The sequence below is a fragment of the Macaca fascicularis genome, chromosome 11, assembly GCF_037993035.2.
Source record: "Macaca fascicularis isolate 582-1 chromosome 11, T2T-MFA8v1.1".
NCBI classification, from domain to species: domain Eukaryota; kingdom Metazoa; phylum Chordata; class Mammalia; order Primates; family Cercopithecidae; genus Macaca; species Macaca fascicularis.
The window spans coordinates 120,786,411-120,800,239 of record NC_088385.1 but is presented as its reverse complement, the minus strand read 5'-3'; the positions used below and the strand labels follow the sequence as shown (position 1 = coordinate 120,800,239).

At 52.4% G+C, this 13,829-nt stretch overlaps 1 protein-coding gene across 1 annotated transcript in view; it reads left to right on the top strand.

The window, feature by feature from the left end:
* RBM19 (RNA binding motif protein 19) overlaps positions 1-13,829 on the top strand; it is a 142,671-nt gene that overhangs the window by 97,552 nt on the left and 31,290 nt on the right. The window contains exon 22 of the mRNA XM_005572333.4: positions 8,415-8,520. Coding sequence (XP_005572390.3) covers positions 8,415-8,520 — 106 coding nt within the window. The remainder of the gene's footprint in view (positions 1-8,414; positions 8,521-13,829) is intronic.

The following is a 13,829-nucleotide window of genomic DNA, read 5'->3' as shown; positions in this document are numbered from 1 at the left end:
TGAAAATTCCTATCAAGCTTCAAATTGTGGTTTGAGTGCTGGAGATTGGTGAGGGATGATTCATTCATTAAGTGTAGCCACAAATGTGTTCACATCTGAGGTAGATGCTGTGCAGCAAATTGCCATGGCAAGACCCTCTCTATCCCCAAAGAGCTTAGAATCCTGCAGAGGCTACATTATGTGAACGCAACTGAGAGGACTGGTAGGCTGCGAGGGCCAAAGGAGAGGTCAGAAAGGCCCTGTTGCTTGTCCCAAGCCCTAACCCCAGGTCATAAAGAGGTAAGAGGATTCCTCATTTTGGGAAGTAGACCAGCCCTTATGATCTCTTGAAACCAGAATCAGAATGGAGCTCAAATGTAGAACATGGCACCCAAGGCAGCCCACAGACTCCTTCTGTTGTTTTTGGCAACACAGTGTCTTGACTTTGTTACCAATATTTTAAAATCTCATTTCTTAAAAGAATCTGGATCACTAGCTTCTTTGGAAGAAGGGGAAGATCTGCTAGTCCCCGGCCCAGATGTCCACCTGACTGTCTAGATTAGGGCTGAGTGGCCCCTGTCCCTTCCAGTGAGGCAGTGGGCCTCAACCCTGAGCAGGCCCACACTCACCTAGAGGGCTTGGTGCAGCCCCAGAGCTTCTGATCCAGAAAGACAAGAGGTGGGCAGAACATTGCATTTTTGACACGCTCCCAGGTGATGCTGATGCTGCCAGTCCAGGGATCAGTCCAGGCTGGAAATGATTTGCCCAGGTTCACCCAGTTGATGAGGGGCAGAGCCAGGCCAGGAGCCTACTTTTTCCAGTGCCAAATCCGCCCCCATCCAAAGCCTCCAGGAGAGTCCATGGGTTCCATCTGAAACACAGGCCCTGACTCTGATTTAGAAATACCATTTAAGTGCTCATCCCTGGGATTTCTCATCTAGAACACGAGAGGCTCACGCTTGCCTGGAAAGGACCCCAATGAAAGGCTATTGAGAAAAGCTAAATGCCATCCTCCACACCTCTTTTTTTCACTTTCTTGGAAACTAGGCCATTTTTCAGCCTCCAGGAGGCAAAAATGAAAGGGAATATTGCGTTGATGGCGATAAGGTAACCTTTCTACACCTGGCTCTCACCATGATGAGCAGTAACTGGAGAAGTTCAGTCTCAAAGGCACTCTCTAAGAAGAGAGAGCAAGAACAGAAGAGGAAGAAACTCCACACCTAAATATGCCTCCATTAAATGGCTTCCAAAGCCATTGCCCCTTGTCAGAGTAGGCTTGACCCTGCACTTTGTACACACTCATCAACATAACATTCTGCAGGAGGGAAAGCATCTCAGTGCAGGGCAAAACATGCTGAGACTCCTTGTTTGTGTCTGCATCTTGGCCAGGGTTGCCTGTGGAGGAGCCAGTGTCTTCTCTTTCCCACCAAGCAGCACATGATTTGAACATCGTTATCCAGACAGTATTCCTTTGGTAAATGATCTAGCTGGCCCGCCCCCTTTTTTTTTCTTGCTGTGATTATTCATTGCCTGGAAGGAATAAACATGAATACTTTGGAAAGAGTGTTGATTCTTGAGGACCAAACGCTCCTTGTAATAGCATATGGTTGCACTACATAAAAGAGCATCATCCTGTGGGACGGAAAGACTGAATATGTTGCCCCCAAGTGTGACTGTGCCTCCACAAGAGCATATAGTTATATGAGATAATGCATGTGAAGTATGGGGACCTGGCACTTAGGGAGCGGTCAATAGATGATGAATCCATGATTAAATGAATGGATACAATGTTTTCTGAGTGCTAGACACAGTCTCAGGTTCTGTAGACACAACAGAGTATAAGACCCCTGACATCTTAGAGTCCACTTTCAGTCTCTAGCAAAATAAGAGGAAAGATAAAAAAGTAAACGAGCCATTTCAGACAGTGCTCAGATGTGACAGGCGGGGGCTGGTGTGCAAAGGAGGCAACGTTAGATAGGGTGGTCACAGAAGGCCTCTTTGAGGAGGTGGCATTTCAGCTGAAAATTGAATGGCAAGAAAGAGTCAGTTGTGAAAACAACTAGGCAAGCAGGGTTCCAGGTGATGCAAAAAGCAAGTGCAAAGGCCCTGAGGTAAGCATACGTTTGGTGGGTTCAGGGAATGGGGAAAGCCAGTGTAGATTCTTCATAGTAAATGAGGGGGTGCAGGGCATGAGATAAGATTGGAGAGCAAGAAAAGTAAGTCTGATCAGGCACAGCCTTGAGTCCCAAGTAAGGAACTCAGAAATTATTCTAAAGATACAAAAACCATTAGAGCATTAAGCAATTTGGAAGAGATGATGACTGGCACATACACACAAAACTCAAGGCACTAGTGGCCATGGAAACCCACTGTGGGAATGGTGAGGACTAACAGATATTCATGAAACTTGGGACAGTATAGCCATTGAAACCCACCGTGGGAGTGCTGATGACTAGCACATACTTGTGAAACTCGGGGCACTAGTACCCATTGAAACCCACCAGATTGATTGGATTAGCCTCTGTTAGAGAGTTGGATGAGGCAGGCTTGAGACCAGCCCTCACCAAAGGCTTTAGTTTGTATACATCTCAGGAAAAGTGAGAATTTTAGATGATAGTTCTGTTCCCAAGCCTCCCTCCGCTACAGAAATTTCCCATTATAGACGAAGGGATAGGTTTGCCCCTAGCTGTGCAGTTGGTCTCTCTCTCCAGCTTGCCACAACTGGGGCCCTTGGCCACATGGGAACTCTGTAAGGGAAGGGGAATGTGAGACAGGACACGGTGCAAGGCAGCTGCCATCTTACCATATTTGTTGCTCAGTGGGAATGGTTCCATGGGTCCATAAGTTCACTGGTGGGGCCCTTCTTTAGGATGAGGCCAGGGGAGCAGTAAGCAAAGATCAGGCATCCTCAGCTCTAGACCTTTACCAGTTGAGATAAGTGACTTTATCCCAGAGTCTTCTTGTGCCTCTGAGGAAGAGGGGAGGGAGCTCACTGGCTGCTTCCCAGCTAAGAGGCTTCCCATGCAGCTGCCCCCAGTCAAGGTGAGGGCACCCTGAGAACAAGGTTAATGCTTGACCTGCTGGTAACTCCCTCCCTGTGCTCTGCATCATCTTTGACTGCTTGCGGATAAGTGGACCAATCGTGTGAGCTCTTAGCAAAGCACAGACCTGTGGGGCACACTGCCCGCTTTGAGCCTAGCTCAGCCTGATGCTGCCCAAGGAACCCTGGGCAAGTCACTTCACCCCTTGTAGTAGTTAAGGGCTCACCGAGACCTTGGAGAAATCATGTTCCTTCTTTGAGCCTCAGTTTTCTCCATCTAGGAAATGGTATTGACATCGCTCAGCTCACATGGGCCTTATGAGTTCATGTCCAGCATGTGCTGACATGCTGCAGGGCACGTAAGCACTGAGGAAGTACCCAGTGAATGGACAGATGTGCGTGTATGTGCGTCATGTGTGTTAGAAAATTGGTGGGGGTGGCATATTTGAAAGGCTTTTTAATGCCAAGAGATTTAGCTATTTTTTCTTACCTCTAGGTGGAGCACAAGCAACCTGCAGTTTATTCTTATCATGAAACCACCCCTTCATCTTGTTCAGATCACACCGTTGTTCTGACTCAGGGTCTCTTGGGTGGTGGCAGACTTTTTTTCTCAACAATGCCTTGGGCGCAGGTGGGGAGAAGTTATGCCAGCAAACTCCCCCAATGACTCAGCACTTCTGCTGGGATTCTGGCTCTTCCAGCAGATCCCAATAGTGAGGGAGACTTATGTCCTGGAAGCAGAGGGCCCTAGGCTTGACCCCACTTGGTGCCAGCATGCAGGCTGTGGGGTTAAGCCGGACTCCCAGCCTACCCAGGCTCCAGGTACCAGCACAGCTGCAAAACTGTCCAGCTCCGCATCTCTGGAGGGTTCTCACTTCCTCTGCTCCGCCCTTCCTCTCACTTCTTTCGCCCTGAGCCTGTCGCTTCAATCAGGGAGGGAGAGAGAGACCCAAGATGATTCATCCTTTTTCGGTAGCAGCTGCTGGCCAAGGCTGGGGCGAGACCAGTCAGGGGGCACACAGTTTGCATGGAGGGAGGAAATCCCCACCCACCCGCACGCTGGCTGCCCCCCACACACACATACGTATTGTGTCTGCCTTCAGGCCTGTGTGCAAACACAATTTACATCCCCCGACTTGTTTATGAGTGCTGGGCGTAATTGGCTTGCCTCACGCAGCACCTCGGAGCCCCGTCCCACCTCCTCCCGCTCCTCCCTTCTCTCCCCCTCACCCCCCCAACACTCCTCAAAAGAAATTAGAAACGTGACAACAAACTCCAGTTGTGGAAAACCCACAAACCCACCACCAATCATGTGCCTGGCATGGCAGAGGGGGTGGGGCTCAGGGTGGGGGAGTAATTGGTGAACCCAGGGTGAATGAAATAATTGGAAAAGTGAGGTGTGAGTTTGTTACCGAAGTGTGAGCATGGTGGGGGAGGGAAGGAGGGCTGTGTTTAAAAGCCCGGTATGTCCTCTTTATTCACAGCTTCTGATACAGTAATTGCTACTTTGTGGTTTCTATTATCTGCACAGTGGGGAGTGTGGTGTGCGTCTCCTTCCCGAGCGGCAGAGTTGGTCTCAGGGAGGAGTTCCTGGGTGCCCCGTGATTTTCTTCCTCCCCAGTCCCTGGTGGCCCTGCGCAGCTTCACCCCGACAGTGGCCTAAGCTCCCAGAAGACAAAGGTTCACGCACAACTTCCTTCAAAAGCTGCTCTTAAAAACAGCTTCGTAGACCTTGCTGTCAGATAAGAACCTTAATAATGGCTGGTATTTATATATCGCTTATCTCCAAGGAGCTAAAGGTACTTCATTGATTTCTTCTCCCCCAACCTTTTTTTTTTCTTTTTAATTCTCTTTCGATAGCTCTCTGAGATCATTAGTATTGGCCTCATATGATCCCATACCGTTACACAAGCAACCAAGCCACTCACTGTCCAGCTTTGTTCTTGGGCTGAGAGAAGCAGCCCGGATGAAAAAGACCCGGGTTTTGAGTTCCTGGGTCCGTGGGACATGGGCAAGTCGCTTTTCTTCTCTGGCCCTTGGTTTTCCCATCTGTAAAACAGAGGCATGGAGATGATGTATTTAAAAAACCGCATATTGCAGGCACTCATTGGTAGCGGAGATGATGGCAGCAATGATGGTGTCTTGAAGCCTCATCCATGCATTTCAGGAAGTGTCCACAGACATTGGGAAGTTCCTTCTAAGATCTAACCCTGATCTTTCAGCTCCTCCTTAAGCTTCAGTTCTCTCTTGTCCTGTTCTTACAAGGAAGGAAGAAACCTGCTCACCGTAGCCATTTCTCTGACCCTGAAGAATAATAGGATTTCTGAAGCTTCCAGTCTTCATAGGCGGCATTTCATTTGTCATGCTGATGTCTGCCTGGAAACCCCCGACCACAACCGGGACCTCCCCAAGGCCCTTCAGCTGCCTGGGATGGGATTCCCAGCTCCCTGATCCCTGCCCACGATTCCTGGTAGATCCAGGCTGCCCTTCTGTCCCGGCTTTCCCTGCCGAACTCTCAAATGCCACTTCTGCAGGCCACGAAAGCATGGCTCCTGCAGCCGCTCCTCAACGGCGTTTTTCTCTACCTTTTAATTATTTTTCTCGCCTTTCTCTGGACCCTTAGCTGCTTACAATGCACACAGCATCCACAGCTTGCAATGTGCTGCAGAGAGGGAGGAATTAACCTCAACAGTCTCTTTCTCTCTCTCTCTCTCTCTCTCTCTCTCTCTCTCTCTCTCTCTCTTTCTCTCTCACACCACCCCCCTCCCATGACCCCTTCTCCCCTTCACACACACACACACACACACAGTCTGGCTTACCAGAAATCTGGGCAGAGGTCATTGAGACCATCAAGGGATAGGAGATTATAGCCCTTGTGGGCAGAAGTAGAGGGTTTGCACACAGTGTGGGCAGAAAGAACTGGGACTCGGTCTACCCCCACCTTGCCTGGTGGTCTTAGGGAAGTCACTGGACCCCTGGGAGTCTACACAAGGCATTCCTAGCCACCCCGCATGGGGTCTTCCTGCTTCACCGCAGACCTGACCAAGACTCAGGAAGAAAGAGGCCCCAGCTCTTACAAGTGGCCAGTCCCCGTCCAGGTGATGCAAGGGGGTTGAGTCATTGTGCAGCAGAGAGAGAGCTCAGGCATAACGTCAGACATGCCTGGATTCACATTCTAACCCTGCCGCCTGTGAGGAAGGACCCCTGGCTCCCAGAGCTGCGGTTTCTTCATCTGTAACACGGGAATGATAAGGCTAACAATAGTTCACATTAGTGCTATGTGTATTTCATTTCACCCTCATCACCACTCTCTGAGGGTAGGTGTCATTTACCCATGGTAATGTCCACCTTCCAGGGCTACCATTTGCTTGTTCATTCATTCCAAAATACCTTCAGGCTTCTACCCTGAGCCAGACGCTGGGCTCACTGCCGCAGGTCCAGTGATGAGCAAGATAGATGGGGCCTGGACTCTTGCAGAGCTGAGCCCTAGCCCCGGCCAGGGAAGGCAGAGAAGTAAACAGGCATGCACCCCACAGACCCCTGGTCGGGGAGCACGGTGAGCGGTGACACTGTGGATGGGGGCAGTCACCCCAGCCTTGAGGGGTTGGGAAAGACATCTCGGGGCTAGTGCAGTTAGGTGAGGCCAAGGCAGGGATGGAGGAACCAGCTCACCCAGTGGCTGTCTGTGGCTGTGTTGAGAAAGCAGCCAGCCTGGTTTTCCCTGTGCCTCTTAGTTGCCTCATACCAGCTCTGAATGCTCTCAGGCTCCAGCCCCTTAGCCACCGGATGTGCCATCCCTGCGGTGCCAGTGGCCTTCTGAAGACCTGGACCCAAAGAACCATTCTTCTGAATGAGCTTACAAGAAAATTTGTCCATGCCCTGCTCTCCCTGTTCAAAGCCAGCATGGCAGAGAGGCTTTGGTGGAGGGAAGAGAGACAGTGTCTGTCATGGGATGGATCCGCCTTTAGGTGGCAGAATGAAGCAGGGTTTGCGGGCTTGACTCCTCAGCTCTCCAACCTCACCTTGTCCCCACCTGCCCAGCCTCTGGTCCCCAGTCCCGGCTCCCCTCCAGCGGGGAAACCTGACCGGGCTCCACTCCCCACATTCCTGGCTCCTTCCCCTCCCTGGGAGGCTGGCCTTGTCACCAGTGCATCTCTGTTGTTTTTCGTTGCCCACACAGAGGAGGCACCAGGAGGGGGGAGCAGAGCTGGTGGGGAGAGCTCTGAGGAGACGTGCAGATTCATTTTGAGGATTCATAATGCCGCATTTACACACCGTCCTGCCTTCAGAAATTGGGCTGGCAGATGCCTGGTCATGCTGGCAGGGCTGTGGGTTAACGCTTTGGATTTAGCTTATATCATTTCATGAGAGCTTACGGCCTTTACTGTGTTTTTTACCCAATCGGTCTTTGGCCCCAAAGCATCCTAGACCATCGTGCGTATGTGTGTGCCCAGGCGGCCGAAAGTGTGTGTAGATTTTCAAATAAAATAATACCTCTCTTCAGATGCCGTGCACATTAAATATTTATCGGCAGCAATTTGTACGTATATATTTGATAAATGGACATTAGGAAAAGATTGGGGGGTGGGAAGTGAGACAGGGAGGCAAGGAGGCCTGAGAAAGCCCTATCCCTTTGTCCTACAATTTCTCAAAGGTTTAATCTGGAGGAGAGGAGAGGAGGGAACCAGGGGGGATGGTCCAAGGCTGTGGTTACTGGTTTGATCCCTGTCAGGAGAAGCCAACCCATTTTCTTCTCCAGAGCTTTGCCTGACTTTGGCTTGGAAGATATCAAAATGAAAGCTCAGAGGGAGGGGAAGCAGGGTTTAGAGGGAGTTGCTACGTGTCATTTGAGCGCTAAAGAAACACATGTCCCAAACGTCCCAGGTCCTGGAGAAGGGGCCCCATCCCATTTGCTCAGCCTGGGGTCGCCATGTGCTCAGCTCAGACATAGAGGCAGTTTGGAAAGGTCAGGCAACCCTGCTGGTCCCATGTCCAGAGCCCCGACTCGCACACATGGGCAGCACCTTGACCTGCCCAGGCCCCCCAACCCGAGCCTGGCTACTTGTGTACTAGGCAGGGTCCTCCCCAGTGCATAGTTACCCCACAGGGAAGTGGGGCCCCATGGGGGCAGAGAGTCTCTAGCTAGTTGCAGAGGAACTGAAAATTCTCCATTCACATCTCCAGCCCGATTGTTGCCTGCCTGCCCTGCCTGATGGCCCGGGCCTGGGAGAAGGCCGCTCGTGCCCCTGAGCTGACACGTGCGAGCGTCTGCGTGCCTGCATGCACTTGTCTTTTATAACCCAAAGGGATTTACGTGTGAGAATCAGTCCTGCCTTCCCGACCTCACTTGCAGGCCTCTAGTCTTAAACCCCTATATCTTGCCTTTTGTTTTTAGCACCTTTGGGGAGTTGAAGACGGTCCGCCTGCCAAAGAAGATGACCGGGACAGGCACACACAGAGGCTTCGGCTTTGTGGACTTCCTCACTAAGCAGGATGCAAAGGTGAGACCGTGGCTCCCTTCCCCACCTGTCCCGGCCTCCCCTTTCCAGGACCCGTTATAGGAGAGGCAGCCAGGCCTCTAACACACAGAGTCACCTCCTCACGCAGGTGTTCTCTTTTTGCCTTTGATTCTGCTTAATGTGTACAACATCCTTGGAGAAGATCCTGGGGATTTTGTATTCGGAGGAAGAAGCAGTTTCTCTGTCCCCCTTCCCTCCCCCTGTTTCATGTATGCAGGAACCTGGGACATAAACTGGGGATGGGAAGCAAATGCGTTTCCCAGGCCTCTCCAAGTCATCAAGAAAATTCCTCAGTTCAGGTGGCCCCGTGGGGTAGGCAGCATGGGAAATGCCACACCGAACAGTGTGGAGAGGGCAGAGCACTTGGAAAGGAGAGTAAGAGGCACCCAAGAAGCAGCCAAGGGAATGCATCTTTCCCTTCCTTTCTTCTGCTCATGGCCGGGGGTTCTGTTTTGTGCTGGTTGTCTGTGAGGGCAGCCCCGGCAGGTGCAGCTGCATGGAAGCGTGTGTACCGAAATCCCTCCAGGCTCCTTGAGAACCTTTTATTTTTTAAGCAAGGTGGCATCTCCAAATTGGTTCAGTGCAGCACAGCCAGGCTTTGCTCCTGCAGTGGGTGCTGGGCCCAGCCGCCGATGTGGGGCAGAGGCTGTGTGAACAAGGGCCCGGCTGTACCCAAAGCCACTGCCCTCGTGGCACCGAGCTCCAGGTCAGAATCCAGAAGGAAGGTAGTGGCAGAGCTGTCACAGTGGGCTGCCTTCCGTGAGCTCTGCCCGCAGGCGACCTGTCCCCTCTCAGCCTCGCTGTTCCTCAAGGCTAAAATAAAGTGACAGGGAGGTCTCATTAATGGCTGGGATCCCCTCCACCTCTGACAAGCTGTTCCTCAGAAGAACAGTGAACATTTCCTGGAATCACAGCCATTGGGCTTTGGCAGTCTGGCATCACAAGAGGCCCAGGGTGTGGGTCAGCTGTGCAGAACCAAAGGTGGCAGCTCCGGGACACAGCTGCGGCCTTTGTGGGCCCTGGGAACACACACAGGCAGAGAAGGTGCACTGGGACCCTCGGAGAGCCTCGCCAGCCACCTTTGTCTCTGAGTCTTGAGCCTCAAGTGCCTGTTTTGTTGACACATGGCCATATTTGTCCAGACATCTGCTCCTCTCTCCTCCTGGCTGGCAGCCTTTCCCTCGCCTCACGTCAGGGACAGCAGGGAACCCACCTTGCATGCAGCAGGTCGCGGCCCTCACCCTCACAGCGGGGCAGGCACGTGGTGCCCTGCGTTGGCTCAGGGTAGCAGCAGAGGGCTGCCTTTCAGAGCTCCCACCCGTGGCAGCTCAACCCACACTGGCCTTCCCTGTGCCACAGTTTTCTCATCTGTGAAAGGAGAATGATGGCTGCGCCCCCCTGCCAGGGTTAGAGCAGGTGATGCATGGGAGACACTGACTCGGTCCTGGCATGTGGTGGGCACTCGATACTGGTACACCGTTTCCTTCTCAGAACCACCCTTGGTCCACGGATTCATGCCCACATGTGGTGCTCTGTGGACAGAACAGAGTACAGGGCAGCATCTTTTCTCCACTGCACTCCACTGAGCTCTGGGTGCCTGAGGGGATTGGGCAGTGATGGTGTAGAAGTGTTGTCATCTATCTTATATCAGAGTTCCTGTAGGAGGCTGTGCTTGGGGGAGAAATGAGGGATTCACTCTCTGCTCCTCAGAAATGTCTCTTACAAAGACCAGTGCGAGAGCTTGTCGTTACAGCACAAACTTCAAAGCCAGACTGCCTGAGTTTGAACCCCAGGGCTGCCACGAATCTCCCGTGTGACCTTGGGCAAGTGACATCCTTTCTGTGTGCCTCACTTTCCCCCCTCATAAAATGGTCATAGGGTTTTCCATATTTTCATAGAGTCATCGTGGGGTTTGAATGGGGTGATGATTTAGAAAAGGGCCTGGCCGCTGTGTACTGGCTGTTGGCTGTGATGAGGAGATGGAAGGCGGCAGTGATGACAATGGTGGTGGTCTGAAATAAGAAAGGGTTTTCCCCTTCTTATTTGGCCACCCACTGGGCCTCTTTTCTCACCCATCCACTGGACCTCTTGTGATGCCAACCTTTAAAGCCCAATGGGTGCTCCTCCAGGAAACGCTCACTGCTTCTCTGAGGAAGAGCTTGTCAGAGGTAGAGGGGATTCCGGCCATCGATGAGAGCAGAGCGCAAAGGCACTGGAGCCCCTCACTGGAAGCCCTCTTTCAGCACCCAGAGGTTCATGCCAGGTTGACACAGCCCTTGGGACATGGAGGGTCCAACCAGGGCGGGCGCCAGCCGTGAGCCCTTTGACATGTCATCGTTGGCTCAGTTTTGCTCGTCAGCTTTATTAGGACAGAAGGTGGACTCCCAGGTAATCGGGGCAGTGCGTGCCACTGAGGAAGTTCACCTAGCACCCAGGGGTCCCGTGCTTGCCACCCCGGGCCCGGCTGCAGATGTTCATTCTGAAGCCCAGCACAGCCCTCTAGTGATTTATGGGGTGACAGCTCCTCCCCCTCCATCCCTTGCCTGCCTTTACCCCGGGCTCCGGGAGGAGAAAGGGCAGCCGAGGACAGTACAGGCTCAACTCACAGCCTCTCAAGGATTGGCCCTTCTCCCTGTCAGGCGGCTATTTCTGGCCCCTCCATCCCTGTAGCAACTCTTCCCTCTCCCACACTGGGGCTTGCGCCACGGAACGCAGTGGTCTGCCAGGAAGGAGGAGCCCATCACAAGCACATCTTTCCTGCAAGGATCCCTTTGCTCTTTTTGTTTCCCAGGGAAGCTGCCATTGCTTTCTCCCTCCCCGGCTCCAGGTCTGTCTGGAGAACTTTATTGTCTTCTGAGTGGAACATTTAGCGCTCTCCACTGACCCGCAGAGTCGTGCACACTGCATATTAGTGAATAGGATTCTGAATATTGTAAATATCTAGTTAGCTCGAGGGTGGGCGTGAGTTTGAAGAGGGAGAGCAGTAGTGCCAGAGACATGGAGTCAAAAGCACTGGTGATCTTTTTTATCTCAGCAGAAGGAATTTAGTGAGAACCCAGGGCTGGTAGAGGAGCCTCCATGATTCCAGCCTCTCAGGGCCAGCTCCCATGCATCCTCCCCGTGTCAAAGCTCTTAGGGAAGGAGACTTCCTTCAGAAACCCTTCCCAGGGTTCAGTTCTACCCTGACCCACTCAGATCCCCTGCCAAGGGCACAGATCCCATTTCCTGTCGTGGCACCCTCAGTGAAGATAAATAGTCGCCCCCTGCATTGGCATCGGCCACCTCTTCAGCCAGGAGGTCTACCCCAAGCAATCCTCAGATGGGAGGAAAGAAGGGAGGATAAGTTGAAAGGAGGGGGCAGCTCAGCTCATTGTAGAAGCTGAGGCTGGAAAAGGAATGGAGAAATGAATGGTTTCTGGGAGGGGCCAGTGCTGCGGCTTGAACCCCGGTATCACGACTCCCAGAACAGTGCCCTTTCCCCATCATCCATCAGTCCATTTGCCTGCTGGCAGAGGATAGAAGAATTAAGGCATCTCCTCAACACCACAGTCCTTGCTGTGGCCCTGAGCACATGCCGTCTCCACTGTCCCTGAACTGAGGGGTTCTGAGTTGTCTGACCTTTCTCCATGAGACCCACGTCCCACTGTGCATATCCTCGAGGGCTCTGTGATATCCATCAAGCCCCTTCTGGATTAAGCACACATACCCCCAAACTGGAAAGAGAATCCTAGCAAGAGGCTCCTCGAAGGCTGTTGTGGCAGAGCTCAGAGTAACCAGGCAACTGATGATAATAGCAAGAGGCTCCCACGAGCGTGCTGGCTTTGTATGTGACATTCACCGCACTCGCACTGCCCCACCCCAAGCTGCAGCAGCCCCAGCATCAGGCGGGAGATTTGCATCCAGTCTCCCTCCCCAGTCTTGCTGAGCATTTGCTTAGCTCCAGCGCTGAAGCCACCGTGGAGCCCTATGAATTGATGGGAAGCCCAGACCCTGGTCTGTTACTGAGCTGCTCCGGTGAACCGGGGGTGGGTCCTGACCATCTGCCCTCGTCACGGGCCCTGGTGACCAGAGGCCTGCTCAGAGGAAGCAGGATCGATGAGCTGGCATATTCTCCCAACCTAGGACATTCTATCAGCCCCTGATGTCCCGGGCAGTAAATGTCAGTCCCTCTGAAAGTGCTGGTGTTATCTAAACCTCCAGGTGTGATGATCTGGCATTTCTCAAGAGCCTTCCCCACGTGTGGAGGGAAGCAGGGGACAGAGGTTGATGGAGGAAGGAGAATAGGGGTGGTATAGGAAGTCAGTGGTCTCCTGGGGGGCCTGGGTCTACACCGTGTACACGGCTGTCAGTTGTGTTATCAGCGCCACGCAACCAGGGGAACACACAACCTGGAAGTTTCTAAAAGGGCAATATCTTTGAGTTGATAAAAACTGTCAACTTCTGGAAGCCCATCGTCTTTGGCAGAGACGGTGCAGGACATTTGCATATATAAGTTTTAATCCTCACGGGACTCTAGGAGATAGGTGATAGGAAGCCATTTGATGACTGGGGAAACCAAGGCTCAAAGGGACAAAGTTGCTTGCTCAAGATCATATAGCGGTACTTGGCAGAGCTGGGAAAAATCTAATTCCAAAGCCTGTATCCAGGGATTCCTCCTCCCTTCGTTCACTGATTCACTTAAATTCTGTGTATCTCCACACCAGGCTCTGGGTAGCGCCTCTTCTCCCTACCATGCCCACCATCTCTCACCCAGCCCTGACACCTCACCAAGGAGAAGGACTCTCGAATTAGAGGGACACTTTGGAGGAAAGCCAAGAGATTGTCCCTTAGAACGTCTCTTGGGAACAAGTCCAGAATGAAATCAACTCCTCCCAGCCCCCAGAGGAGGAGTGGGCATTCAGTGAGCTGTCCCCACTAGCACACACTACCATGCTGCCTTCAAACCCTGCCAATCCCCAGGAGTAGCCTCACTGAGGAGGCAGCAGCCTTTCACCTGGGCAGCTGTACTGGGGACTCCCTACCAGGTGCACTCATCCCCATTGGCTGAGTGGCCACCAATAGCCATTGTGATTCCAGTTAGAAGCCGCCACCTCCTCTCTCTTTACCCAGACCAGGCTGGTCCTGGAGGAAGAAAGGAAGGGCACCACGGAAGGGGAAGACCACAAAGAATAGACTTGCAGCCCAGAAGCCAGAATATTAATTTTTTCCCATGCAATGCGCCTTTAATTTTTCCCTTCCCCAGGCCTGCCGTGCCTTTGTACTTTTGCAGTTGCAGCTGTTTTTATTTGCCA